Raw genomic sequence first — 27,923 nt, forward strand, 5'->3', positions numbered from 1 at the left:
TCCTTCTATTATTATTCCGTCCTAAAGGGAAGCATTTATTAAAATATTTTAAAACCATTGTTGTTTTTTATAACTTTGATATAAAATTGTTGCAGGTGGACTTTTGTTTATTTGCTTGCCTTTAATAACTATTTGAATGGAAACTTCATTGAGGGTTTGATTGACACAACATTAGCTTTTTTGAAGGTTTTGTTCTTTTCAGAGCCATACAATTAAAATATGTATTCTAGGTGAATCTGCTGGGGATGGATAGGACAGTTGAGGAGAGCTATCCCTAGAGATGATATGCCACATCAGAACACAGAATACTAATAAAACGTTGAGAGCCATCTGTCAGAGATGAAAAGCCATGGTCAGGGCCTATCTTTCAAGGAAAAATGAAATGAAACTTGCCCTCCGAAAGATTAATATATTTGGTTATTGGCCTTTCCCTTCCCCTTTACCCCCTTTACCTTTTTTAAATTTCCTCCATCCTCTAGCAAGGTTTTGTGTTACACCTTTTTCTTTCAAAATCAGACAAAATCTTTTGTAGCCTTGCTTCTTACTGTCTTTGTGTGGCTACCTAGTTTTTATTTTCTTAAGCCCTTTTGGTTGATGGGGCACACTGTGAGAGCTTTTTAGACTTTGGATATTCTGAGGTTATTTAGGCAAAATGTAATTGTGCTTATCAGATGCTCAGGTAACCCGTGTTGTTTGCTACTGTGCCCTCTTGTCCTTCTTCCATGGCAAAGAGTGTAAGTTTTACAAACTGAGATATCTGAGGACCAAATCTTGAGAGGCATTTGGCTGCCTGACTCCCATTTGATCAAGTTGACTTTGGAAGTCCTTTCAGTTCGTTATGCAAATGGCATACTTACTGTTTAAGGAGAAGCTGCTGCCCAAGCATTCTCACACCATTCAAGGAGTCACATACACACCACCTCAGACTGTAACTGCAAGTTAAGTCCCTTCACAGCAAGCAGCTCCAGAGAGGCAGCAGATGCCCCTTTTGACCCTTTGCTCACTTCTTGTGCACCTGCTCACTGGCAGAGCATGGGAAATTGAAAGTCCTTCATTTAGAGTAAGCAATACATAGCAACAACTAAAACATCAGTGTATTATCAACATTATTCTCATACGAAATCCAAAACACAGCACTGTATACCCGCTAGTAAGAAGAAAATAATTAATTCCCAACAAAAAGAATATCTACGTGTAAGTTCACAGTTTGCTGCCTAAGACTTCAAAAAATCGAGCTACTCATGCTAAGTAAATAAAAGTAAGCAAACAGCATACTACATCACAATATTATAACTCTAAATAACTTATTCTTATTTAAAACTTATTACATTAAGCAACCTATAACTATAGAGGATCCTACACTGTTGATTGGGAAGGCACTTTAAACATTAAAGGTAGCCTATCCCATGTAAGATTTGCTTCCTTGTAGAAAAACAGAAGTTGTGATATGGGGTCACTTTTACCTGAAAATGATCCTTGAAGACAAAGTACTAGGATTTATAACGATTTATAAAAGGCAACTTTATTAAAATGCAGTTCAAGCAAGATTAGAAATTTTATCAGATAAGTGTAGAAAACACAAAACATAAGCTCCTTGTTTATGTTAACCCAAAGATCTGGGCTCTGTACTTTGCAGATGCGATGTGCTAGTTGTTGTTCTTTTGGTTTTGAAACCTTGATGACTGCTAACTGAAGAGAAGTCAATAGGAGTGTCTTCCGTGCCCATAGTTTTTCAGTGACAAAGATCACTGAAAAAAACCCTTCAACCACCCTCATACCACTTACTGTTCCTTGTGATTAAAAAAAAAAAAAAAAAGGCAGCAAAACCTGGCTTAGACCATGACCACCTTGTGTTGATTCTGACTTTCAAACAGTTGTATCTGTGCAGCTGGGGACACAGAAACTCATGGTGCAGGGAACAGAAACAGACAGAGGAATCTTTTAAATCACTTTTGTCACTAGAAAAGTACTAACATAGGGTGGCATCCTGGACACTGACCTTTCAAGATCCTTTCCATTTCCTTTTCTGTGGTTTTGAGAGTTGTTCTTTAAGCCCTATAAGCAGAAAAGAAATATTTTATTTTGGAGATTTTTGTTTTAAATTACTAAGAACAAGTCATTACTTAACATGAAATTAATCTCCATTTTGCTATTGAAAAGGTTATAGCTTCACCTTGTCTAAATGGCATGGAAAAATCTGATTAATGACTCTTTTTTTTTTCTCTGTCTCTCAAATGACTTTAATCTTTCTTTTTTTAAACTTTTTTTCTGTTAGTTTAGGAGATTCCCTGAGGACGCACTGAAAAACACAGCATACAAAACCAAGCAATGTTTAAATATGCTTGCTTTTCTATTTTAATATAAGAGTAGAAATGCATTTCCTGAGAAGTACAGATTGGATTCATTTGTCTTAATGAGCTGTTGCTTTTCTTTTCAAGGTGGAAATTTCTGTGTCTCTACAGGGGCTTTTGTGAAAAAGCTGAGATTTTTTTTTGTTTCTCCAGGAGTAGCACCAACCCAATGAAATGAACTGGTTCATGACTAAAGTTGCTAATCTGTCACTCATTCACTTATTATGTCTTTTTATTTGACATGTAAGTTTAAAATATCTAAATTACTCTGATCCCTTTGCTCCTTTTGTCACCTTCTGGGTTACATGGGTCTTTGTATCAACACTTTTTTCTGTTAGCACACTTGGCCCTACCCTGAAATTTACACTCTGTAAACTGCTCTGGCTGCCTTAGGTACAAAGTGGTGAGTAGGAGTTTGTCATACATAATAAAGTTCTCTTGCATTTAAACTTTCAGGGTGTGAAGATACTTGATATGATCTCCAAGCAAAGAATTACCAATGTGCCTCGAGACGACATAAGCCTTCGCCCAGATATGTATCCCTGCAGCCTTTGCTGGAAGGATAATTTAACGCTGATTATTGGATGGGGAAATTCAGTAAAGGTGCAATTACCTGTCTTTGTAATAAATACTTGCTGTTATCACAGACAAACAGAGGATTATTTCTGAAAAGCAAAGACAATCGAAAAAAATAGAATTTGTTTTGACTACAGTGTTCAGAAGTCCTACTGCCTTAGAAATGTCATTGGAGTGACCCTTATGAGAAGGAGGAGTGATAGACGCCCAGCGGTCAGACAGATCTCTGTGTGTGAGCATGCAGTGAATGTAATCGTCAGGGACATTTCGCTCCTCTGTGTCTTGAAGAGATTTCCTCTTTTAAAAGCTTGTAGTGTGCTATTGAATTCATTTCTTTTGATTAGCATTAAGGAAGAACAGCTTAGCATGAGATACTTTTGGAGGGGATTGCTTTGGGGGCTGAGGAGGTTGTGGCTGCTAAAACAGCCACATGATTTTGGTCAACCATGGGAAAAAAAAGGTGGAGTGGGAGGACAGGCTGCTTTGGGTTTTGTTCTCTTTCAGCAGGGCACTGGCATTTTGAACTTGTGTGCTGCAGACTATGATTTTCTCTGAGCAACACCTGACATGAGTTTGTTACAAGCCTGTTAGCTCTTTTCTAATAACAGACTGCTGCATCACTGCACAGTGGGAAATTAAAAGTGCTTGGTAGGAATAGATGGAAAGGGAGGGTAAAGTGGGGTAGGTGACGTGTAAAAAGCTTTTGGAGCATTAAACTTAGAGTTTTACAAATGAGGAGGTTTGTCCTAAGTTTGGCATCTGTCATCCTGCTTGTGTTTGTGTGTGCTTCACAGCATTTTGATTATTTGCATTTATATGTACATACTCTCCTATTACTGAGAGTAGCAATAGCAAACTCTTACTAAAATTGTAAGGTAATGAGATGCAAAGTGTGAGAAGACACCAAGATCAAACTCACATATATGCTTCTATGAAGAAATCATAGTGGGCAGGTATTTTCAGATTTCTCTTGTATGGTACATCATCCTTCTCCTCCCCCAGAATATTTATAGTGCTGTGAACTACAGCCACAACTTTCCCATGTGTTTTTCTTTATCAGTGGTGCATGATCACTGTTTCACAACTTGTGTTTTTCAAAATAGTGAAATGCATGTTCAAGGAGTCCCAGAAATTCCTTTTCTTATTGAGGCAGCATTAGTATCATTTTAGGAGTTACAGTTCATTCATCATAATGGTCTGAATCTCTGTTTCCTAGATCTGCTCAGTAAAAGAACGGCATGCCAGTGAAATACGTGACCTTCCAAACCGCTACGTGGAAATAGGTATGGTTGTATGAAAACACTCGTTTTCAAAATTATATAAGCTTTAAAGGTCTGTTTTCACATTCTAGCCTGAAAAAACTGTTACAGTTTGAAGGCAACATGTAGTTGTAACATAAATGTCACCTCATTTTTAGGTGATGAGGTTGTCATATGCCCTTTTGCATAGGTGTGAGGTTTGGGGTTTTTTTTAGAGAGAGCCTTAAGTTCTGTGATCATCTAAAATCAGAGATACTTGTGTGAACAGTGGATGCCTTAACTTTCCCTTCGTACAGATTCCTTCAGAGAGCTTGGTTTTCGTCTTGGTTAAATGATTGATGGTTGGTATAGTAGTAAGGAGATTTGATTATGTGTTGTTTGACTACACTTGTAACTCTTTCTCTTTTTTCTTCTTCTTAAAATCTCTGGTATAGTTCTAAGAAATTAATTTAAATTTCTTTTTGTTTCCTTTTTTGGCTTCTGAATTCAATATTCTCCTTTGCTTTCTTATTTGTCTCTAGCTAATGTGATGTGAATAAATTTCATTATTGCTGATGAATGGAAAAGGTCTTGACAAAATATGTTTGTTAAGTAAAGTGTAAAGTGGAATTCAGGGCAAATTTGGAAGGGAAGTGGAGATGTAAATAAAAAATAACAACTGTCCTAAGAAGCATCTATTGGGGAATTGAAGTATCTATGAACAGATACTGCTGGGAAGATAAACAGGCCCTCTGGGACTCTGCAGATCAGAGTGAGCAACAGTTTGTAAACTTTGGTACTCCCTTGACTGTAATAACATGAGATTGTAGATAATTGTGTTCAAGCAAGAATCTGACTCGTGTCAGATTGGAATGGTGCATGGCATGAGTGTTTGTATACTCTGGTTTCTGATTTCAGGAAAGGACCATTTTAAAATAGCTTCTAAATCAATTAAGAGACTTGTTAATTTCTGTAAGGACTCTCGATACTGAGAGATGGTAGCATGCCAGACAGTTAACTGAGACCTGTTTAAGATTACATAGTCCAAAAAGATTATTTAATAGTAGAATTCTAGGATATTTGATAGAATTTTATCAAGAAAAAACTCAGTCATGAATCTCAGATCATATATATAATGTTTTCTGTACCTGTGAGTAGGTTTTAGAAAATAACTAAATGGAATTGTTTTCTTAGTCACAAGTGAACAGAAGCAACTTCTACTCCAGCTTTAATGTGTTTACGTGGAGGGTGCTAGTCTTACATTACTGTCTATTGGAACTTCATTTAAAAATATAAAAGGCTGCTATCAGGCTATTTAGGTGCAGACATGAAGGATAGAGATTTTCATGAAAGTAACTTTTTTATCTTAAAATTTTTATTCTACAGTCTTCTCTGTGTTCTCGAGGACTGGTGTTTTATATCACTTAAGCTGTTAATGATGAGCTTGAGATTTTTCTTTCTGGTTTTAGGTCAAAGCACTGAAGTGGTTCTGCCAAATGCTGTCAGGAGCACTTATTGGAACTTGGGTATTAGATTGGGAGGGAAAAGAGAGAGACATTATTTGTTCAAGTCTCAGTATAGATTAAAATAACCTTCGATATAGTCACATAGAAGGTCTTCTTGACAGCAGTATGTCATGACATAACATCTATTTCTATTTCATTTCAACTTTATTTTTCAAAGGCATAGCTAGAAGGTCTAGTATTATACCAGAGCAGCAACTAGTATAGTTTTTTTGCAAGACCGCAAATATCCTAAGTGGATGCATAAGTTGATACACTTTTGTAAAGAATTTACAGAAGGCAAGAATGTCCTTCAGATATTTTGATTCATAACATCTTGTCAACATACTTAGGAAAAATGAAACCCTTAACACAGTATAACTTTTGTTGTGTTTAGCGGTGTGGGGTTTTTTCACAGTGGTATAATAGCTAACTGCGATGGCATTGGTAGATCATAAATGTTTCTTCAGAAGTTTGCAGTCCAGTGAATAAGGAAACAGAGTATTTCCTGCATTTCAAGTTAGGTGTGTAGGATCCTGTTTAACAAAGTACCCTCTGATCTTCCGTTTCTTTCTTAAGAAATAGCTATACTCATTCGAAGGATGCAAATAATTACGGTATCTATTGGGATGCCAAACCAGACAGCCCATAATGTGGGAAAGTTACACCACTGAACTATTCTACCTGCTTTATTTTAAAGAAAATAATGCTGTGATTATCTATAAGAGAAAATAGATTACTTATATGGGTCTCATGCACTGAGATCTGTGTGGCATTGCTAATTTTATGTACATCTTTCAGTATATTAATGGTGCTTTTCTTCAGTAATCTTTTCCATTGTCTCTGCTACAGTTCATTACCTCTGTGTGTCTTCATTCACTGTCAAAGATAAACTCCAGTGAATGTTGCTATTTTAAATGTATGTTAGCTGAGCAGATCCTATCAGTTTAGCTCTGTCAGCTACCACTGTGAAGTAGTGTATTGATTAGAAAGTATTGGTATTGAATTACAGGCTTAATGTGGACTAAATGCTGTTGTGATCCTTCTTGAAGAGTGCTTGACCTTTGTGCTCACTCCTGAAGTGAGTACAAAAGCTGTAATGCTGCACAACTTCTGTCCAAACAGGGAACCCTTCCTCAACTGGAGCCTGTGAGAAGACTGGTTGCTAAATAGCTAATTAGCACTTTTGAGTTAATACAATGCCTTCAAAGGGAAATGGATTGTCTAGTCTTCCTTGCTTTGTCTGTATTTTGTATACTTCTATGGAGGAGTAGTTTCTCTCTGCCTCAGATGGTTAGTGATAGCAGGAAATAGAGGTGAACGCTGGAAGTCTGTAAAAGACTTCAAGTTGACTGGAGACTTCCTATTCAGTTTATTTTTGCCCAAATTTTATCTGAGGAGTATCATCTTAATTCCAGGTAGCAACCAGGCAGCAATGTCTCTTGAGCACTTGTCTCCCATAGCATTCCACCATAGTCCCCACAAGGCATATTTCTGGATTCAAAATTGCATGTTTTAAGGCCATGCTTGTAACAGCACATCTGTATGTTTTGTGAGGAAATGGCTGCATAACTGCATGGCAAGTTAGCATCACACATTGAGATTGCACATTTTAATCTGAAAAGAAAGCATGGGAATATTTATTTTGTTTTTTGTAAAGTGAGATACTGGGATCTACTGCACCAACATATGTCTCTTTATATAGACAGAACATAAAGCTTAATTGATTCGTGTAATGATCAGGAAATTAACTTCATATGATGATTTATGCAAATATTTCATCGAAGCAGGTCTTCTATACTCTCAGAAGCCAAAACAAAAAAAAAAGGAAAAACTGAACCTAGTTATATAGTTCATTCTACTTATACTGTTGTTCATCTCTTTTGCCACAAGCCAAGCCTATAATTTATAAATTTCTTCATAAAACGAGTCAAAATTCTTCAAGATTTTGACTTTGTTTTCTTCAAACCTAAGAACTTCTGAGCCCCAGAATTCTTCAAGTCTCAATATTTTCCCAGTTGGTTAACGAAGTTTTATCAGTTCAGTGGAAAAAAGAGCTTTTCAGAAAGTCAGCTTTGAAGCTTAAGTGATACTTATGTGAGGTCTTTTTTGTTCTCTACTTGGAACCGAAGTCACATACTGTTGAAAAAAAAAACAAGAAAAGTTTTTATATTTTATATCAAATGCAACTCCACAATATAATAGCTAATCAAAGCATCCCATTTTGTATTGTATTTTGTTTTGCATGAATTACCTAGCTCAGTAAAAGCACTGGTGGTGGAGATACCATCTTGAGAACACTTAAGGGTATACTGTACTGTGGTCTATAGCAAAGACTGCAGATTTTGCAGATGTATTACCTGAAGTAGCTGGTTAAAGGGTAATTTGGGAATGCACAGTGGCATCACCCCAGGAACTAACAATGCATCATAATTCTAGGTAATCTGGGCCAGTTGATGGTGTCTCGTGGTCTTACTGCTGTTCACATACAAGTGGACTACCTAAAAATTAACTTGCATGTTGGCTTTTCTATTTCTTTCATGCATTATATGGAATTAAAAAAAAAAAAAAAGTTCTCCTTTTTCTCCATACATTAATTTTCATGTTAATTATCTGCATGCTGGTTCAGCTTCCTGCTTACTTTTCCAAAAGGCAATGTTGAAACATTGTGTCCATTGAAATCAAAGGCAAAACCCTCTGACTGTAACCAGAATTGTACTTTATAAAATCTGCTGTGGAAAAGCAGGAGCTGCTTTTTGAGGTTTGACTAAACAGACTCCTTTTAGTTTCAGTTCACTGCATGTGTGTGGGTCTTTAATTCCCAGGGGAAGTGGCTTTATAGAGTCTGGGTAAAAAATGTAGCACATACTGTTTTATTTCTGTTGTTTGGTATATTTCATGCATTTCATTTAATGAGCAACAAAAAAGATTTACAGGTTTCTTCTTTTTGCTTCCTGTTAATTTGTTTGACAGCTTACACAGATGCTGAACATGGAGTAGATCTACTGTCAGCATATCTTCCATCTTCTCTTATGACAGACATAAACGTATATGACACGTGGCCATATATCAGTCATTCTTGTTTACTTCAATACAACCTTTGTTTTAATTATTTTGGATCCTTTTCAAATTACCAACATTTCTGCAGTGCCTTTCTGCTGGATTTTTTCCCCCAATTGATCACAACACAATGTCCAGAGAGTAAGTCAAATTAAACTATTTGTGCAGCTATAACTTCTGTAATTTTTTTTTCAGTAAGACTTTTTTGATTAGTTGCATCAAAGGTTTTTATCAGGTCAAGAAGCACTGTCTATGCCAGTTATTTTTTGTTCAAGCAGCAGTGCTCTAGAGCATTGTGTTTCAACAAGGCCTCTTGAGAAGGATGAGCTGAAAGAAAGCTGAAAGTGAAACCAAGGAAACTAAACGCTATTTAAAAACAAAACTTGAAGTGGTGATTTTCATTTGTTTGTTTCTTTTTGTTTCACAGAACAAATTTGGAGAGTTTTCCTCTCCAAATACAAACTGCAATATTTTATATGCCTTTGAGAGCCTTCTCTTAGCCCTTCTTTGAAGCTGAAGTTTCTATACTGATTCTTCGATAGTATTATGGATTTCACTTTGTTTTTTCTTTTCCATGTTTTTCCTCCTGCCTTCCATATTATTTTAAAATGCCAAATACTAAATTGTAAACTGTGAATAAGATATGTAGTTGTTTCTGATGCGGTTTGTTTAAAATCATCGCTGAGAGCAACATGTGACACAGTGAAAGTGATCTCATCAGTCTTGCAGGCTAGAATGAAATAATTATGTACATGATTACAAATGTGAACCTATTCTCTCCTAGAATGGGTTGAGTGCTCTGTCCTTGTGCTGTACTTTGGTCCCCCACATGATGTTGAAGTGTCAGCAGTCATTAAAAGAAAAACAGTATTTGCTTATTCATTGAAAGACAGGTGTCAGATATGTACTTTACTTGACTGTATTTTTTTCTCCTTTACCAGGAGGATGATTATTTCTTCTGTTCCTTCTTATTATCTTCGCTCAAGAAAATAAGCTTTATTTTTAGTGTCATTACACTGCATTTTCTTTTTGCCTTGCTAAAATAATTAGTAACTTTAAATAAACAGTAGATATTAGTAATGTAGTATGCTAAGCAGTAGGGAAGGAAACTTTTTTTTTCCTACTTCTGCTTAGATTCTCCTAAAGCTATGTTTTGGGAGAAAATGATGAGGCATCTGATATTTTTGTAGAAGTATATAGTTACAAGGTTTTCAAATATAAGCACTTGGATAATTCCTGTTTTGAGCCCCATCAGAGAGGACCCTGCAAAAAGGGGCGCACTGTAAATCCAGCAGAATAAAACTAAATAGCAGAGGTCTGTGGCGGGTGTCTCATTTACGGAGCCTTTTTGTAAATACAGTTCAACATTCCCTTTTTCTTTCTTGAAATAGTCATCACTTAACTGTTTCGATTTCAAGACCGCTTTTAGGAAATTATATTTTTAGTTTTATGAACAAGAAAAGGTACTAAGGTACTATCAAGTGTGTGTTTTCTTTGTAATGAGGATATCTGTAAATCTTTCTGTGATGCTTAAAGTGATGATAAATAAATAATGATCTTTGTGTTTTCATATATCATACCAATAGATGTAGCAGGTGCGATTCTCTTATAGCCACGTGGACTTACTATGAATATGCAAACCAATGAAGTTGTACTACTTATTGGCTATCTTATTGAGTTTGGTTTTGCTTTTGTTTCCTTTTTCTATGTAATTACTGAAAATCAGGCTGAACGTTTATTTCAAATCTTTCATCTCTAGCATATCCCAGAGAACAAACATTTCTTCTTGCAAACTTTAATGTAATTTAATCTGTTAAATGTAATTTTTATCTGATCTGACTGGGTTTTTTATATGTATTGAGTCTTTATTTCTCTGAAGTGCTGCTTCATGCTGTTGATTGTCACTGAAAATCAGTTGTGTGTTTTTCTTAGGTAGTAGTTCATATACATTCACTTTTTTAAGTCTGTTCTCTGTATTTCAGTTTTCCAATTCGACACCGAATTCTACATCAGTGGACTTGCACCTATCTGCGACCAGCTTGTTATACTTTCATATGTAAAAGAGATCTCAGACAAAACGGTAATCTTTTTTTATCTCAGACTTCACAACATTAATTTGACCTGTGAGTTGGGCCTTAAACTAGTCACTCAGATATGATTATCTGAGAAAAAATTTGTAGTCTGCTGGTAGTGAACAGTGCTTGAAACTTCTCTGACCTATAAAACAAGGTCAGTGGAGGTGATGTTGAAGACTAATGTACTTACCTTTCAGAAATCATGTTTGGGTTCCCTTATGTCTTACAGAATGCAGAGAAGGTCTCTAGCTAGTCTTTCTTGCTCCTTTTTCCTTCTTTCCCCCCTACCCCCTTTTTCTTTCCTTTTCTCTCTTTCTTCTTGCTGTTTCTGCACCAGAAGAAATGAAGAATCTTGTTTAGGAGCTTGCTGACACTGCATCTCAGAAGAAATAAGAGTAGTGAAGTTGATCCACTTGAGCAATAAGTCCTTGTGGGGTGGAATGCATGACTGTGAGCAAGTGGCATCGTTGTCTCCCTTCCTTTTAAGATCTTTAGTTGTGTACACCCAGATCTGTGTGTAGATAGGTAGAAATTAGAATTCATGTCAGTCGTTTTTACTGTGTGCGGGCGAGTGCTGTGTCTGTCTCCGACATTTATTTCATATTGCCAAATAAAAGGCAAGACAGTGGAGGAAATCCTTGAAGTTGCGGTGAGAGAATGGCAGATGCTCTTGATCATCTCTTTGATAAGTGTGTCTGCGTTAGACAACCATCACCATAGTAACCTTAAGCAACTGGGCACACAAGTTGCTAGGCAATGAAATGCTGTAGGTCCAAACAAATGCTCAAGCCTGCTGAAATCAATAGGGTTAGCTTCTAGCTCTGCTTCAGAATGTCAGATTATTATTTCTTTATTTATATTAAGGAGAAAAATAATGTCACAGCAGCGTTTCCCAAGAGAGTCCTCCCACACAGTAGTCCTCCAGTGTGGGAGAGTCGGTGAAAGCAAAGAAATGGGATAAGGAAGGGGAAGGAAAAGGTGGGCTGAAATGCCAGGGAGCAAGGAAATTGGGAAGCCACTGTTAGTGAAAAAGTAGCACAGGAAAGGAGCTAGTATAAAAGAGGTAGTGACCAATAAGGGTTAAAGTCATTTTAATTGCTTCAGGAAAGAAAGATGGAAAGGGAATTTCAGGTGATATAATGATAATAGAATATAGGAAAGAGGTTTTTTCATGTATTTGCTTTTAATTAGCCTTTTAAACAAACTCCAATAGCTGAACTTTGGTAACTTCTCAGTTCTCTGGGTAGCTGTGGAAGGAACAGTTGTGCCTGTTGTGGTGGGAACTCCTTTGTTAGTGTCTTGGCTCTGTGGAGCCTGAGCTGCCTGAGCTTGCAGCAGAAGCGCTGCTTACTACAAATACTCTTCTGTTGTAAAAACAGTGGTCTTCCTACACTTGATTTCACAGCTTTCAAACAACAGCTTCCTACAAATTGGATCAGCATTGAACTCATGATTTGCTTTGAAAGTTTTTTTTGTTTTGTTTATTTACTTTTGGGTTTTTTTTCATGGAACAGTTAAATTGAGAAAAGACCAAAGCGGTGCTGCTGCTGAATGAGTAGGTTAGAGCTGTGTAAATCCACTTTCTATGTGTTCTTTCTATGTGTCCTTGCTCTTTCACTCTGTATTTTGTTATAATTCACCGCCTGAAGTAGAAAATATAAGGTAGTCTTGGACCTTGACTTAATTAAGCTTTGCAACTTGTATGATTTGCAGCTGAGTACCCAGTGCAAAGTAATGGATCTTTGTGAATGTTTGCAGCTGTTGAATTTCAGCCTTGTTTGTAGATGACCATCAGTTGGCATTGCTAAAGTAAATCATATGGGATGCAACTAAGATGTTGTCGTTTTTCTAGGCTGTTGAGTGTTGTGCAAGGCCTAGACTGGATATTGTACAACCCCTACCTGAGTCCTGTGAGGAGATTTCTTCTGATGCACTAACAGTACGAGGCTTTCAGGAAAATGAATGTCGAGATTATCATTTGGGTAGGTGTTCTCAGTATTGTTTTGGTTTATTTTCATACCATGTTTAAAAAAGACTCGATTTGAGAGGACTTAACCTCATTTTTCATTTTTATGTGATCTCCTTTGAATAACTGTAACTGCTTATGGCGCTGAAATGTAGAGTGGAAATCCGAAAGAACTGGTCACATGAAAATGTGTGTATTTAAATATCATGATTTTTAATACCATGTATTAAGTCAGACATACTGGGGAAGGCAGAAATGTATGTCTCATGTAACGTCCAGTACCAGGGAAGGCAGTATCTTTGATGGAGATCTATTCAACATGCAATACATAGAAGCTCTTTTTATATAGAGAGCTTCAAGAATAGTGAAATGAGTGGCACAGTGTCTGAAAAAGCTTTTTTAGAGAGAAAGATTGAATAAATGTCATTTCAGTAGTAAGATGTACCTGAATTAGCTTAAAAGGGGCACAGTGATATTTAGCTTCCCTGTACTGATGAAGCTGTCACTATGTAACAGACCTCAGAATGGTAAACCAGAGTGAATAGAATCTGGATTTTGGCAAATTCCACCTAGAAGATAGGTTTAATTATGTAACAGACAGGGAGATGAAGCCCTCTCACAACGTATGCCATCTTTTAAAGATGGGATAGTTTTCTGGTCTATGTGTTGTAGCTCAGAAAAATGCATGGTAAAGCTGATGTGGAATTCTTTGATGAAGATTATATAGCCTGTGTTATACAGAAACATTCCTCTGGCTTTTAAAATCCATGAATCTGAAATTTAAGCATCTTCTTTGGCAGCATGCTTCAAATTATAGACTTGGCAGACCTCTTTGTGTACATCTATGACCTTAAGCCACTAGAAATATAGTATATCTCCTCCTGACCTGAAAAACATCTGTGCTGCTATCAACAGAGTTGAGATTTCTTTATACCTGTCTCGAAGCAGAACATTGATGTCCACAGTTGTACTTCTATGCTTTATGAATATTCTAGTTCATCTGACAAGTCTAAATGTTTTGAATGGCTTTAAGACAAGCATTATTTTGTGAGTTGCTTATCACTTCAGGAGTGTGTTTGTATGTTTGTATAGATGCAGATGAAGGATGGGGGGTAGTTTTCTTTCCTGTGCCTACAAAATATTGCTGTTTCTTCATGGGTTCTGTGGAAATAACAACTCTTAAGAACAGTTATCTTCTGTGTTTGATTTTACCTTTTAGTACTTTTTCTTTGAGCTTACTCAAAAATAAAGGCTTATGGTAAAAGAAAATGCATTATACATATAACCTTAACTTACAGCATTGCAAATGCATTGCTGTAATGATGTGCTGTGTCCCCAGGGGTTATGGCATCTATCATTTATGCTTTTGATGGCCTTGACCTTGATGGGAAGGATAAGTTTATTGGAGGCTATGTAGAGTAATAGTCCTCTAAAAGTATGACAATGGGTTCTAAACCATCATAAAGTTTACACATAGTGGATGTAGTGATTTTTTGAAAGATATTTTGCCATTTAAACCAGTTCTAATTTATTGCAGAATACAGCTTCCAAAACAAGCATGTTCTGCAGGAGTAGCCTTGCTGTCTTCCTTGCATCTCTTCTTTTTAAATTCTCCTCAAGGGTGTACTAAAAAGCAGAGCTTTACTTAAGGAAAATATAATAATAATAAAACTGTATATGCATTTGCAGAGTATTCCGAAGGTGAATCACTGTTTTATATCATCAGCCCAAGAGATGTGGTTGTGGCTAAAGAGCGGGACCAAGATGACCACATTGACTGGCTTCTTGAAAAGAAGAAATATGAAGTAATTTTAACATAATTCTTTCCTTCCGACTTTCCTGGTTTGGAAATTGGAGTAGGATGATGGACTTTCTTAGGTCATTTGGATTGGATAGTTTCTGTTCCTACAGTCATTGACTAAATGCTTGTAAAGAGTGGGAGTTAACTATACATCCTTCCATCTCTCTATAGAATTAGTCTTCTTCTGAAACAATTTGTCAGAATTGCAGCCAAGTGAGGTAGCTGAATTAGATGCTGTGAATGCTGCTCTCATCATCATATGTGAAATGTATTAGCTGTCACTGAAAATTATTAAAGCTGGGTTTTGGCTTTAAAGCAGCAGAACAGTTAACTAATGAGCTATGTGGATATTTTTCTAGGTCTATCCCAGCTAAAGAGGGGAGGGAAATGGTCTTGTTGGGCAATATGAGATTTTTCCTATTCCATGGTGCTTCCACTATAGAACAAAGTGGTTGTGTTAGGGTATTGGGTGTTGCTTCATGTTACTTACCTAGGCTGTTAAAGCTTTTAAAACTAAAATACTATGGGCTTGAACTGTAGCTATTCATGCTGAAAGTGGTGTTGCTCACAAACAAGCAGAGCAAATATTAAAAGACAAAGGTATACAGCTCCCTTGGAAAAAAAACCAGCTCAGTATTTGGTTGTGTAAATATTGGTGTGCTTAAGTTTGTATATCTGAACACCTAAAACAACAATAATAATAAATTCTTAGATACCATATCAACATGCACCCAGTGTTCTGAATTCTAATGTCCTGCAGTTTGTTTACTGAGAACACTTGCTATGGTGCTTAAAGTAACTTGCAAATTCTTATTTATGTGTTATTTGTTGGGTGCCCATTATAAGAAAAAAAAACGTGGAGAAGCCATTCAGTACATATTCCTTTTGTTAATACAATCATGATATTTCTCATGCAGATTTGTTTAAATCCCTGTGGATGCTTTTGCATCTGAATAGCAAACCTGTATGATTAGTGCAGTTTTGCAGTTTATGTAAATCACAGCATTTGGTCCCTGAAGACTCCAGTAATTTGCAAGTGACAGCTGTGCATGTGCCTTTATGAAAGCCATTCAAGGTAGTAGATAGTTGTGTGTTATGATGTATCTTAAAGGTTTCATTTTTATTTGGAAGAGTGGCAGTTTTGTTTCTGTACATTCAAAAGAAGTAGAAGAGCAGAAAATGACACTGTTTAAGTCATAAATCATTCTGACTAGAGAAGACGTTTGCTCTGGAACTGGAAGGTAGCCTTCTCTCACCCCTTTTCCTGTTCATTTTTTTCACAGGTTTTGGCAGTGAAGGAGTCTTATTTGAAAATGATCCAATGTGATTGCATTGTCTGTTTTGTTGTAATCTTGCGATTTGATCCTAATATAGTAATGTGGAATGAACCCAGATGGAAACAAAAGTAGTTTTCTCTTTGGTTGACTGCTTTTGTTTGAGTATGAATTCAGAGCTGTTCATCCAACTGTGGCATTAAAAATTCTAGTGCTTCAAACACCCTGCTCTGAAAAACAGTTGATTTATACAGTTCTAGAGCTTTCTGTATTGAAAGTTTGTGTATTTGGCTAGTATCTCTGTTTACTTCCTTTTGAATATAGGAAGCTTTGATGGCAGCTGAGATCAGTCAGAAAACCATAAAAAAGCACAAGATTTTGGTAAGTCTCAAAACTTCTATTTAAAACAGAGTATCTGCCTTCTTTTAGAATGCTGTGAGATACAACAAACAAATTCCCTGTTCTCTATGACACCAGGCAATAACTGTTAGGCATACTCCAACTAGCATTCGATTCCTAGGGTTTCAGCTACAGAACAGGAATGTTGGTCTGTGAAGCATGGAAAGATCTGGATTTTATAAAGGTGCTATTGACATTAAAAAGAAGAGATTTGCATTTCTGATGGGGTTTTTGTTTACATTTACTTTCATATTAAATTACTGTTGTTTCAAGTAACAGACAGTATTGCACTATTAGAGATTGTGGGGGGAGTGACACATTTCTCTTAAACTTTTACCTGGTAAATGCTATTGAAATTCAGTTGCAGTTTCATCTCTAACTCTCTCATTCTGCTTTCCAATTCTCATTATTTTACATAGTTAAGCTCCTTTTCTCATGTATAGTTATTTCCCATGTTTATAGTCCCTTTAACAGAGCAACAAAGGGTATCTATGTTTAAGACAAAAGGAAGGATAGTGTAATAGCCACAAAAGCATCACTAATTTTAGTTTTTGCTTGTTTGTTTTTGTTTAAATTGACCTCAGTGTGAACATATTGGTATTTTGTTAGTACTGCTGCTGCTTTAAATTTAAATCTGTACAAAGTGTTAGAAGATGTGTTTAATTTTTAATTTTGGGCCAAATTACTGATATGCATGCTGTATATCAGTATGTCTTAAAAAAACTTTTATTCTTGTATAGTCCAGAAGTTGAATCAAGATGTAATGGTATGTCATCACCTATCACAGAGTTTGCACTCATCACAGCTGCTCTGTGACCCTTGTGAAAGATATAAAGACTTGTTAAAGGGGGTCCAAGCAATACATTAGGAGGGGAAAGAAACCAAACCCAAAAAACCCCAAAAACCAAACCAAACCAAAAAACCCCACAGCTTTTCTTTTGGTTTGCAGAAGTTTGCTCTACAAAATACAATGAAATTCAGTGAAATACAAGCAGTTTTTGAGAGTTTGGTCTCTAATACAAAAGCCAATGGAATGTGTTGAGGGAATAAAATGTTGGCATTAAGCCCTAAGTGAAGGATTAGTGGTATAGTGATTTAAAACAACTCATGCTCTCACTGCCAGGTAACACCACATTCACACCACCTGAACCACCTGACAAGTCTGGTGGCCTTGGGCATTTTTTGGATTGCAGTAATTATCACTGCTCCTCTGCACCTCTTGAGCAGAATGCAAAGGTCCTGAACAACCAGATCTACAGCTCCTTTACTATAGTCTTCTCTGCTCGCTGGGGAGCTGGTACACAGGAGAAAGAGGCTGGCAGAAATCTTCATTCTTGAGAATGGTGAAGTTGAAAATACAAAGGTTGTTCCTGTAGTGGAATGAAAAGCCTTTTCTGACATTTTTAGTAGACTGACCAGTTGAAGTTGTTGCATACCTCTGTTCATACTCTGCTCCAGTCAGTACTGTCCTTCATGTTGATCAAAAAAGTATTGTGCTTCAGAAGACCCAAATGTTTATTTTTGTAAGAAACAAGGACTTCTTTTTCATTGTTCAGCTTTGTTTTTTCTTTTTTCATTTTTTCTCCATTTTTTTTTCCTAGAAACAATGTGCTTTTACTGATATGATTCTTAAATTATGCAGTGAGTACACTGGGTTGTGTCAACATGGACATGAATGTTGAGATTACAGCAGAAGGCCCATGCCAAAATTTTAATATATATTAGATTCCTACCAGAAAAATTTTACAACTGACCTGTGTGATGAACTCTTGAGAAGAGAAATTTAGTATGTAATAATACCTAATAATCTTGCTAAGTTCTCAGTAATTCCTGCACTTTACTGAGCAGCACTAGAATTTATATTGTCAACCAACTTTTTGCCCCTCTCTGCAAACTTTGTTTTGACAAAGAGCATGCCTTATACAATGGCTGGTGGTTTTCTTTTTGAACTAACTAATCCAAGCACTGACAGATCAGCTATGTGTTTTGAACAATCCTTAGTAAGGAAAGGTGGCAGAGTGTTCTCAGCATGAATGAGTTTATGAGAATTATTTAAAGGAGCACCTCAGTTTGAACCTGTGAATGGCCTACGCAGGTATTATGTGTTGACTGTTCTGTGGGCCCTACTTGTAAAGGAGAATCAGGGGATCCACTTAGAGCCCTGTGTTTGACTTTCCAGCTATATGCATTGCTGTTATGGTAGTTATTGTGGTTGTCAAATAGTTCACTCCCAAACTTTTATAGTTAATTCTTTATTTTTATTCCCTTTAGGACATCGGCTTAGCCTATGTAAATCACCTAGTGGAGAAAGGAGAGTATGACCTGGCTGCTCGGTAACCTAGTATTAAAGATCTTCTTTGCTGGATAAAGTGTGTCTGCGTATGGGGAAAAAGCAAAATCAATTATTGATTCTGAAGTATTTGGTGATGTTGATTTTCTGTTTGTTCTGGAGTTTCTGAAGTTTCAAAGCATACAGATGTATTTTTCTGTGCCCTGTATTTTCTTGTCTGTAGTGACCTAAAAGTTATTGTAAACTTTAACTGGAATTGAGACATACATATTTTTGAAAGTCAGCCTTGATTTTTCAGTCACACTAGATTTTCAAAACTGAGGTTTTCTTTGGATTTTGATAAACTAAGTATATTAGTGTGTTATTATGTGTAAGATCATCAGAAAATAAGTTGGTTTTATGTGGGTATAAACAAAACTGTCAAATATGGGTATCTAACGTAAGGATCAGAAATTACCCAAGATTTGTGTTTTCATGTATGTGTAAGCATAAGCTTTTCTTTCTAAATGCTCAATTTTTCTCAACTGAGATTTGAAAAAATCATTCATAAAGCTGATCGAGAGGGTGGCATTCCTACCTATGGCGTGGGGGTTGGAACTAGATGATATTTGATCTCCCTTCCAACCCAAACTATTCAATGATTCTGTGAGAGCTAATATGGCCCTAATCACTAAGGGTGAATGAATAATAAGCAGTTAGTCATCTTGGATGCAACAAAATTTTAAGATCTGAAAGGAGGAGAATCTGGCGTACTCTGCTGAAAGCAATGGTTGCCAAAATAAGTCACTTGAGTAAATGTCATGATAAGAAGAAGAATAAAGGAATCCTTGCAGTAATGCTGTCACATTTGTATTATTCTCTGTACCTATTTTTGTTCTCTCTCCTTTCATCTTCCTTCCAGAAAGTGCCAGAAAATTCTTGGCAAAAACACAGAACTCTGGGAATTTGAAGTTTATAAGTTTAAAGAAATAGGTCAGCTTAAGGTAAGTTAATTTCTGAGTCTGTACTCAAGTAATTTGCATGCTGTGCTTACTGCATGTTTTGACTAAGTATCTAAAGCATCACATTTAATGCCCTATTGTGGTATTTCTGCCCCAGATCTTTAGTTGTTTCTAGACAGTTGTCTTTCAGATTGATGTGTATGTGTTAACATACTTTGAAACAGGATTGGAGGCATAGCATATCTATATACTCAGCTACGTATTTTCACTTGTTGACAGTCTCCAAGTAGAAGACCCACCCCAAGGCCTTTACTTACAAAGATGCTCACAGTTAAATACATCTTTCCCATTTACTTTTCATTCCTTTCTGGTATGTCCTGAAAATCCTACCCCAACTCTTAAGAAAAATTGTCTCTATGGGTGCCAGTCATTCTGGAAAATCCAGTTCTCTTACAACAGATACACAACTATAAATGCCAAAGAATTGCAAAGCAACAGCAAAGACCTATGCTGTGTGCTAGAAATGGTGGCAAGAAATGAGGAGCAGTCTGCCCTGTTGTGTGTTTTCCCTGGTCACAAGCCAGCTACTGTAACAGTACACATCTAATGTGAGATTCTCAGTTAATAAATTGCCCAGGACATAAGGCTTTAGTACTGTCACTGCTAAACCAGTAGAAAACATTATGCACATTCCCTTTGGTAGCACGTGTACATTTACTTCTGAATTTTATGTCTTCCTATTCAAACTCAATGAGCCAAAAAGGACATATTATTAAGATCTCACAGCACGCAGTCCCTTGCTGGCTTTGAGCTATTTAATTCTGTTCAAAGACCAAAAGTGTTTCAGCATTATGAATTTCAGAAATGTCTGACTTCTGTTTTAGAGCCACTCCAGTGCAAGAACAGCCTTGCCTTCTGTATGACTTATTAGTGGTTTGGTGCATTCTTTGCCACCTTGGAAGATGAAATCCCATGTTTCTGTTTCTTTATTTCAGTCCAATAAAGGAGCGGAGTTCAGGTACAGGTGAAATTTTGATACACTGCTTCTTTGTCCTTTTGGGGTTTTTTTAGATGCAAGTGTCTGGAAGAGATGTTTGTCTTGTCACTCCTTATGTCATCCAGCTGACTGCAAAATATAAAAATATTTGCAGGTTTGCTGAAAAACATCTCTGCTCAGTTACTGACTTTCTAAACAGTTGATTGTTTTCAACCTTCTGAATTTCTTCTTTTCCTTTTTAGGGCTTAGGCCCAAGAATTCTCAAACTTAGAAAAAGAAACTATTACATTATTCAGCATCAAGTTGCAGTTCTAGAAAATGCCTGTGTTATTGTACTATTTCAATCTCATATAACTTTTCCCAAAATCCTAAAGATATATGAGTATCATAAAGGATAAACTATGAACTAACTTAAGCCAGATCTAAATGAAGGGGTTCTTGTAATGCTTGGGATTACTTGTGTGTTTCTTGGAATTTTTAGCTATTTACCTAACCAGCAGGTATTACACACCATATTGTAGCTGGCCTATAATGGCTTTAAGCCCTGATGAGAAGACTGTTGGAGATTTGGAGACAGAGTTTATTTCAAAATGGAATTTTCTTAAAAGAATTTGCACTGCATATTAAAATATGCAGTTGCCTGAAATATGGCATTTCCAATCTAGTGTGATTTGCCAATAGCTAAGGTGATAGTAAAACTAAAGGTTTAAACTTTCCTTCCTGCAGAGGGATTAGTGATACCCCAGTGTCAAAGCCTGTGGGGTGTCTGGTTTGTTTGCATGTGGCTTTAGGGCATTTTTGAGTGTTCTGTACTAAACGGTCCTGTTTGGCTGCTAAAGGTTGCATTTTGGTATTTTGACATCTCTCATGTCTTTAGTGAATATCCTCTAACAAACCTTGTTATGGCAGTTTCAAGATTTTAGAGCCTTGCAATGATCTGTTCCTCTCCTCCAGCTGTGGTAGCTTGAGGGAGCTTGTGCTCAAGTCACTTCAGTATAAAATACGTCTCAGCTCAAACAGCTGAGGAAGGTGAATGGATTCAAAGAAGATGTGACTGTGACTGTTGGCTTTTGTGGCATGAGGGATATGCTCCATTCTGTTGACACTGTGACAGCGGTAACTTTCAGCAGGAGTTCAGGATGATCAGCTAGCAACAGCACTGCTTTCACGACCAAAACATTGGCTAGAGGGCACTTGAAAGACTTCACCTGACTCTAGTGGGCATAGCAGAGAGCAGCACTATCCAGACAGTCCCTTTCATCTCATAGATATCCTTTGAGGAATCAATAATTGTGGTTTGGGTTTGTTGGTGAGCTGGTTTAGGCTATTTCATGTCCACTTTTACATGGCTTTCTTGTATAACTCATACCTATTGATGTAAAGTCTGTAAGCAGCTCCTAAGAAGAAACAAAGGAAGAAAATATTTCTGTGTATAATATCCCTTTTTTATTTAAAGTGACTTTCAGCACGTGGTTCAAGAATTGGTACAAGGGCATTCTGATTGCACAGCTTTTTTGTCTGATCTTGCTCCTTAACTGCAGCTTAAAAAAAAAAAAAAAAAGGAAGAATTCGTAACCTCCAGCTTGGGTCTTAGTTCACCTTTGTACCAAGGCTTAAAAATACCTTGTATGCTTTTCTTAGTCTTTGTTGAGCCTGGTGGCCAAACTGCAGGAGGTGGCTGTGGTTTTCCTTCAAAGCACTGGGACTTGGGACAGGAGAGATTTCCTTCCTGAGGCAACCTGGACCCCACACAGCAAGGCAACTGCACCTCTCCACAGCCAAGTGTTGCAAGTCTGTTGGGGGAGATTGTTCATTTAGGAGGTGACAGGAAGGTAGAAAGTAGGAATGAAAACAGCCATTGGAGATTGTACTCTGCCTTTGAGTCTCCAGCTGATGTCCAACTTGCTTTCTTTATGGTCGGAAGAGACTTTTTCTGAGGCAGTCAGGAATATGATTCCCCAGGGCAGCTGGCAAGGCTGTGCTGTGAGTTAACTGTTTAATTCTGTGACAGATGGTGGGAGCTGATATTGGCAGCACTACATTTCAAAGACTGGCCAAGCTCAAACAGCACATGGAGAGAAGAGGTCTCCTGCAAGCAATGAACTGTTAATTTCTACAAAGTCATTTTTTATTGATCTTTTACTTGTACTTCCTTTCTCACCTACAAATGGAAGACTTGAGTGAAATATGTAACTTAGGCTATTATTTTGATTTAAATACTAGAATTTGTTGTGAATAGTCACTGCTGTCTGTAAAACTGAAAAAAAACTGTAGTGAAATGTTATTTCTCCTGCTTTGTTCAAGCAACTTCAGTAACAAAATGTTACTGTAGTATGTGCCAATAGTGGGCAACAGGCAACATCTCTGAGTATTTGGAGTAATTTCATCAGTGTTGATCCTTTAGCTACAAACCCCAAAGTTCCCACACTGCTGGTAGCAGTAGGATTTATTTTGGAATGTGGTAATAATCTTGGCCTCTAGTTGCATGGAGTAATAGTGCTAATAAGATGATGTGCTGAAATTCCAGGGTATGAACTGATTTATTCTGGCAGGTTCTCATCTCCTGCCTGCCAGAATGCAACTCTTTATCACCTCCTATAGAGTAACAGATCACATGCCTTCACTCTTTTCATGGAGAGATATATTCTTAAATTAATTTTCATTTGTGTATGTAAAAATAGCTGGCAAAACATAACTCTTCATAAAATGTAGTGATCCCACAGTAGGTCATAAATCAGAAGTACGCATTTTTCAGCTAATGCATCCTTATACCTTTTAACAAGGCCAAGACTTGACAAAATGGATTTTGAAAACATTCTTCTTCTGAGGTCTTTTATGGGTTTTATTTTCTGACTAGTGGTAAATATTCAGACTTCTCTAAGGGCAATGGCTGATTCTCCCATCATAACTAGTATCTTGCCACCTGTCTTTCAAATGAAAATTCTTTCAAATGTATGTAATCTCACACATTCAAATGTGTGTAATTACACACAATTCCAATGTGTGTAATCCTAAAGTAAATAACTGAAGGGTACTGCTTACAAATACGATATGTAGGCTTCCAGTGAATACCAAGGGCCATGTTTTGTGCATAACTTTGTTATTTTTGTTTAACAACAATTCTTTTTGTTCTGTTATCAGTGTACTGGGATGTTACATGTCATTCCCTTTCTGATACTTTCTTTTCTTTGTTCCTATAGGCAATTAGTCCTTACTTGCCAAGACGGGATCCAGTTTTGAAACCTCTGATCTATGAAATGGTCCTACATGAGTTTTTGGAGAGTGACTACGAGGTACTGCAGCCTGATGTGTCTACATTTAAGTTATTGCTAGCCAAACACCCTCAGGAATGTAGAATTCTGACAGCAAATTCTCTGTTGTATTCAAACAGATTATCAATGAACAGTTCCATAATAATGAAAATATTAAAAAGTTGAATTTTGATTTTGTTTTTAAGAGATTAAATAGAATGTTCTTCAGAGCATGTAAATACTGTGAGATTAATTATTTATTATAGATATTGTTATTTTTAGTTTTTTGAATTTAGCGTAAGTGGCTGAGGTGATGCACAAAGCCTACAGCACCTGAAAGAAACTCAGCTTCATGAATCTTAATAACATTGCTCTAAGAAGGAAAAATCTGTGTTCTGCATTGTGCACATCTGTGAACACGTAAAATTTGCTTAAAGGTGAAGCAGAGCAGATATCATCTCAGAGGCTCAGCTGAAACTTTGATGTTTTGAAATGTTCCTTAGGCCATTCTTTCTATTTCTGTTACAATCTCTTATACTTTTAGGGGTTTGCAACCCTTATAAAAGAGTGGCCTGGAGATCTGTACAACAACACAATCATAGTTCAAGCTGTAGTGGATCACCTGAAGAAAGATCCACAGAACAGGACTTTGCTACGAACACTTGCAGAATTGTGAGTACAATTTTCAATTCCTGTTACAAAAAGTACACTTAAAAGAGTGTACTGTAGTTTATCAATATTTGCTTAACTCTCTTAACAGAAATCTTCTTTGCTGTAGTCTACAGAGTATTGGCTTCACTCTGCTGATTGCACAGCTTAGCAATTCTTTACCCTTTCTTATGAAGTTCACATTGTGTATGAAAGTAAATTGTTAAGCATGAGATTGGATTTCCTTACTCTTTTTTCCAAAGTAAATAGCTAGCATTCCTCTTTATGCTGTCAGAGGGAAACCTCTTTTGTGAAGTGTGCATTTCGGAATTACCTACAGGAAAGTAAAAAGGTGGAGTTATTGCCCACTATTTAAGAAGTAGTTACTGCATGGCTGGAAATATGTGACTGCAAAATGTACCAAAAGTGATCTGGTTCTAGGCCACTTTTTACAGGGTAAAGCTCTTTGATTTTCTCAGCCTGATCACCATGTTAAGTTCTTTTTGTACTGCGTCTTTGAAGAAAGCAGAACTACTCTCTATTACTATGTTACTAAAGTATTTAGAGAACAGTGGGTTTTAGCTCTGAAGAGATTTCCAATTGGTTTCCAAAAATTGAAAAGCTAGAGTTTTTGTGGCTTCTCCTGTGATTTGAAAACAGAAAATGAAAATGCAGAAAACCATAGGTCAGAACACAAATGCGGTGGCCAATATAAATGGAGGTGAAATTAATGTTGCCTGGTGTTTATTTCCCTCTAATAAAAATGAGTTACAGGGACTCTATCCTAGCAAGCTTTACATACTAGAGTATGTTTATATTTTCCCTCATAGGTGATTTTCCTACACTTAGGTATGTGAAATCACGTGGTATTATAACCCTGGTTTTATCAGGTATACTTACGACCAGCGCTATGGCAGAGCCCTAGAAATCTACCTGACTCTGAGGCACAAAGACGTCTTCCAGTTGATCCACAAGCACAATCTCTTCAGTTCTATCAGAGACAAAATTGTTCTGCTCATGGATTTTGATTCAGAGGTATGGTGATCTTAATGATTTTATATTCGCTTTCCACTAGAGATATTTTAGCAGATTAAAAATTAATGAGTTAAAGGTAGTGTTGAGGCAGAGAGTGTGTTTGGTACGTCTGGATACATTCTGAGGTAAGGAAGATTACGTTTACCTAGACTGCAGAATAATTGACCCAAGGATTATTTTTTCTTTTGTATTTCCATTTGTATTTCCTTTCCATTTCCATTTGTCACTCACAGTGAGAAGAGTGCCAGATCCAAGGTCATTGTTGTGATTCTCAAGTCCCAACACTGAATATCATTTCACGCAGAGTGTCATTTCACCATGATATTCTTTCCGTATTTCTAACCAAATAATGCTTTTGATAAGCCAAGAAAATAGACAGGAAATATTTAATGTACTTCCCACTTTTCTTTCACTACAGTCAATCTGCTTTTGAAAGTTTGCAAGGTTGTTAACCTAAATTCAAAAAATCAGGAAGTGTTTATTTTGTGCTGAATTCTGTCTTCTTTCTTTCCAACTGACTATAAAATCCGAGCAAATGAGTTTTGGTATGATCCCTGGGGAAGACAACCACGTAGATCTGCTCTTTTTTAAGTGTAGTAGGTGTTTAAGCACTGTAGCTAAAATACAGAGCCATCTGTACCACTATAATTAGTGTGCCCATTCTAAACTATATGAGGGGAAACAAACTATAACTCTTTTCAATTAAATAGAATAAATCATATCAGGAATCTTAGGTTTGTATTTTTTGAATGTGAAGCAGAAGTTTGCTCTTGTAAGAGGAAGCAGAACCAGAATCCTGGTGGCCACTTGGCTTATGTGGTCTTCGTTTGCTTATGTTACAGTATTGGGGTACAGGTAGTTTCAAGGAATCCAGTTGTAAGGCAGGTTGAGTTGTGTGTTTCTTCTATAGCTATCATACTTCAGTTCACTTCTGCAGTGGGACAAAGAGTATTTCAACATCATTTGGCAGTGGCTTTCTGTGACCAGTGACTCGACGGGCATACATCACCTGCAATATAAGTACACATCATTGATTGCTATTAGTGAGGAAACTTAGGAGAAGTATTCTGGAAGAATACATGATGTGTTCTCCTGTAATGCTGTGCTGTGAGGGAATGCTGATGCTATACAAACTGCTCTCTGAATTACTGTTGCTGGAAAGAGTAGGTCTGCAATATCCATCTGACACTTGTGGATTTTGATTCAGAGGTATGGTGATCTTAATGATTTTATATTTGCTTACCACTGGAGATATTTTAACAGATTAAAAATAAATGAGCTAAGAGGAGTCAGAAGCCCTTGGAAGCCAACTTGGTGAGCAGAAAGCAGTGCCAAGAGCAATTGGGGCAGATTTAGCAATTGGCTCAGGGAGCGAGAGCGGGTAACCAGGGAGGGTGACATGGCAAGTCGCACAAGCAGGGTGAGCAGGAAGGGCTTGTCTCTGACCATCCAGGGCAGCCAATATAGGCAGAAAACAGACTCAGTAGCTGGTACGGAAGAGCAAAGAGATCCTTTCAGCCCCAGTCTTATTAGTGTATTAGTTTAAGCTTCCTCAGTTATGGTGTTGATGCACTGTAAAGCTCAGTGCCTTGTAGCTCATGGAGTCACTGTACCAACCGTGTCAGAGGCCTCCAGCCAGCCAGACCTGCCAATGGTAGATGCAGCTCTCCAAGTCACAGGTTGCCATGAGAGCTGGGGTCCTGGTTGATGGCCAATTGAATACAAGTCAGCAGTGCCCAGGCAGCCAGGAGGGCCAACTCTGTCCTGGGGGGCATCAGGCAAAGCATCGCCAGCTGGTCAGGGAAGGGGATTGTCCTGCTCTGCTCTGCACTGGGACAACTTCACCTTGAATATTGTGTGCAGTTTTGGGCACTGCAATATAGGAAAGATATTAACCTATTAGAGAGTGTCCAGAGGAGGGCAGTGAAGATGATGAAGGGCCTTGAGGGGAAGCCATATGAGGAGTAGCTGAGGGCACTTGGTCTGTTCAACCTGGGGAAGAAGAGAGTGAGGGGAGACCTCATTGCAGTCTACAATGAGTCTTCTTCATGAGGGGAAGAAGAGGGGCAGACACTGATCTCTGTGGTGAATGGCCTGAAGTTGTGTCAGAGGAGGTTTAGGTTGGATATTAGAAAAAGGTTCTTCACCCAGAGGGTGACTGGGTGCTGGAACAGGCTCCCCAGGGCAGTGGTCACAGCACTAAGCCTGACAGAGTTCATGGCACATGGTGTGACTCTTGGTGATGGTCCTGTGCAGGGCCAGGAGTTGGACTCGATGATCCTTATGGATCTCCTCCAACTCAGCTGATTCTGTGATCAGTGAATAAGCATAATACTGTATAGAATGTGAGACAATATGCATACCTGTTTCTTAACTGAATTCTCTTTTTTTATTGTAGAAAGCGGTAGACATGCTTTTGGATAACGAAGATAAAATTTCCGTGAGTATAACAAGTTCATGGCATGGCAGTCCAATGCTACCTTGGATTGCCTATCCTTCTTTCAGTCCTGTGTGTTGTT

At 37.4% G+C, this 27,923-nt stretch overlaps 1 protein-coding gene across 4 annotated transcripts in view; it reads left to right on the forward strand.

Annotated features, from left to right (window-relative positions):
• The window catches only part of VPS41 (VPS41, HOPS complex subunit), a 109,651-nt gene that overhangs the window by 63,821 nt on the left and 17,907 nt on the right, over nucleotides 1-27,923 (forward strand). For all 4 annotated transcript variants that reach the window (XM_027655850.1, XM_027655849.1, XM_027655851.1 and 1 more), the window contains 12 exons: nucleotides 2,808-2,954; nucleotides 4,144-4,210; nucleotides 10,710-10,807; nucleotides 12,655-12,784; nucleotides 14,458-14,573; nucleotides 16,168-16,224; nucleotides 18,514-18,575; nucleotides 19,434-19,515; nucleotides 23,671-23,763; nucleotides 24,266-24,393; nucleotides 25,260-25,404; nucleotides 27,803-27,844. In XM_027655850.1, coding sequence (XP_027511651.1) covers nucleotides 2,808-2,954; nucleotides 4,144-4,210; nucleotides 10,710-10,807; nucleotides 12,655-12,784; nucleotides 14,458-14,573; nucleotides 16,168-16,224; nucleotides 18,514-18,575; nucleotides 19,434-19,515; nucleotides 23,671-23,763; nucleotides 24,266-24,393; nucleotides 25,260-25,404; nucleotides 27,803-27,844 — 1,167 coding nt within the window. The remainder of the gene's footprint in view (nucleotides 1-2,807; nucleotides 2,955-4,143; nucleotides 4,211-10,709; nucleotides 10,808-12,654; nucleotides 12,785-14,457; nucleotides 14,574-16,167; nucleotides 16,225-18,513; nucleotides 18,576-19,433; nucleotides 19,516-23,670; nucleotides 23,764-24,265; nucleotides 24,394-25,259; nucleotides 25,405-27,802; nucleotides 27,845-27,923) is intronic.

This window comes from Corapipo altera, unplaced genomic scaffold, assembly GCF_003945725.1.
Source record: "Corapipo altera isolate COAL_440 unplaced genomic scaffold, ASM394572v1 59, whole genome shotgun sequence".
Taxonomy (NCBI): domain Eukaryota; kingdom Metazoa; phylum Chordata; class Aves; order Passeriformes; family Pipridae; genus Corapipo; species Corapipo altera.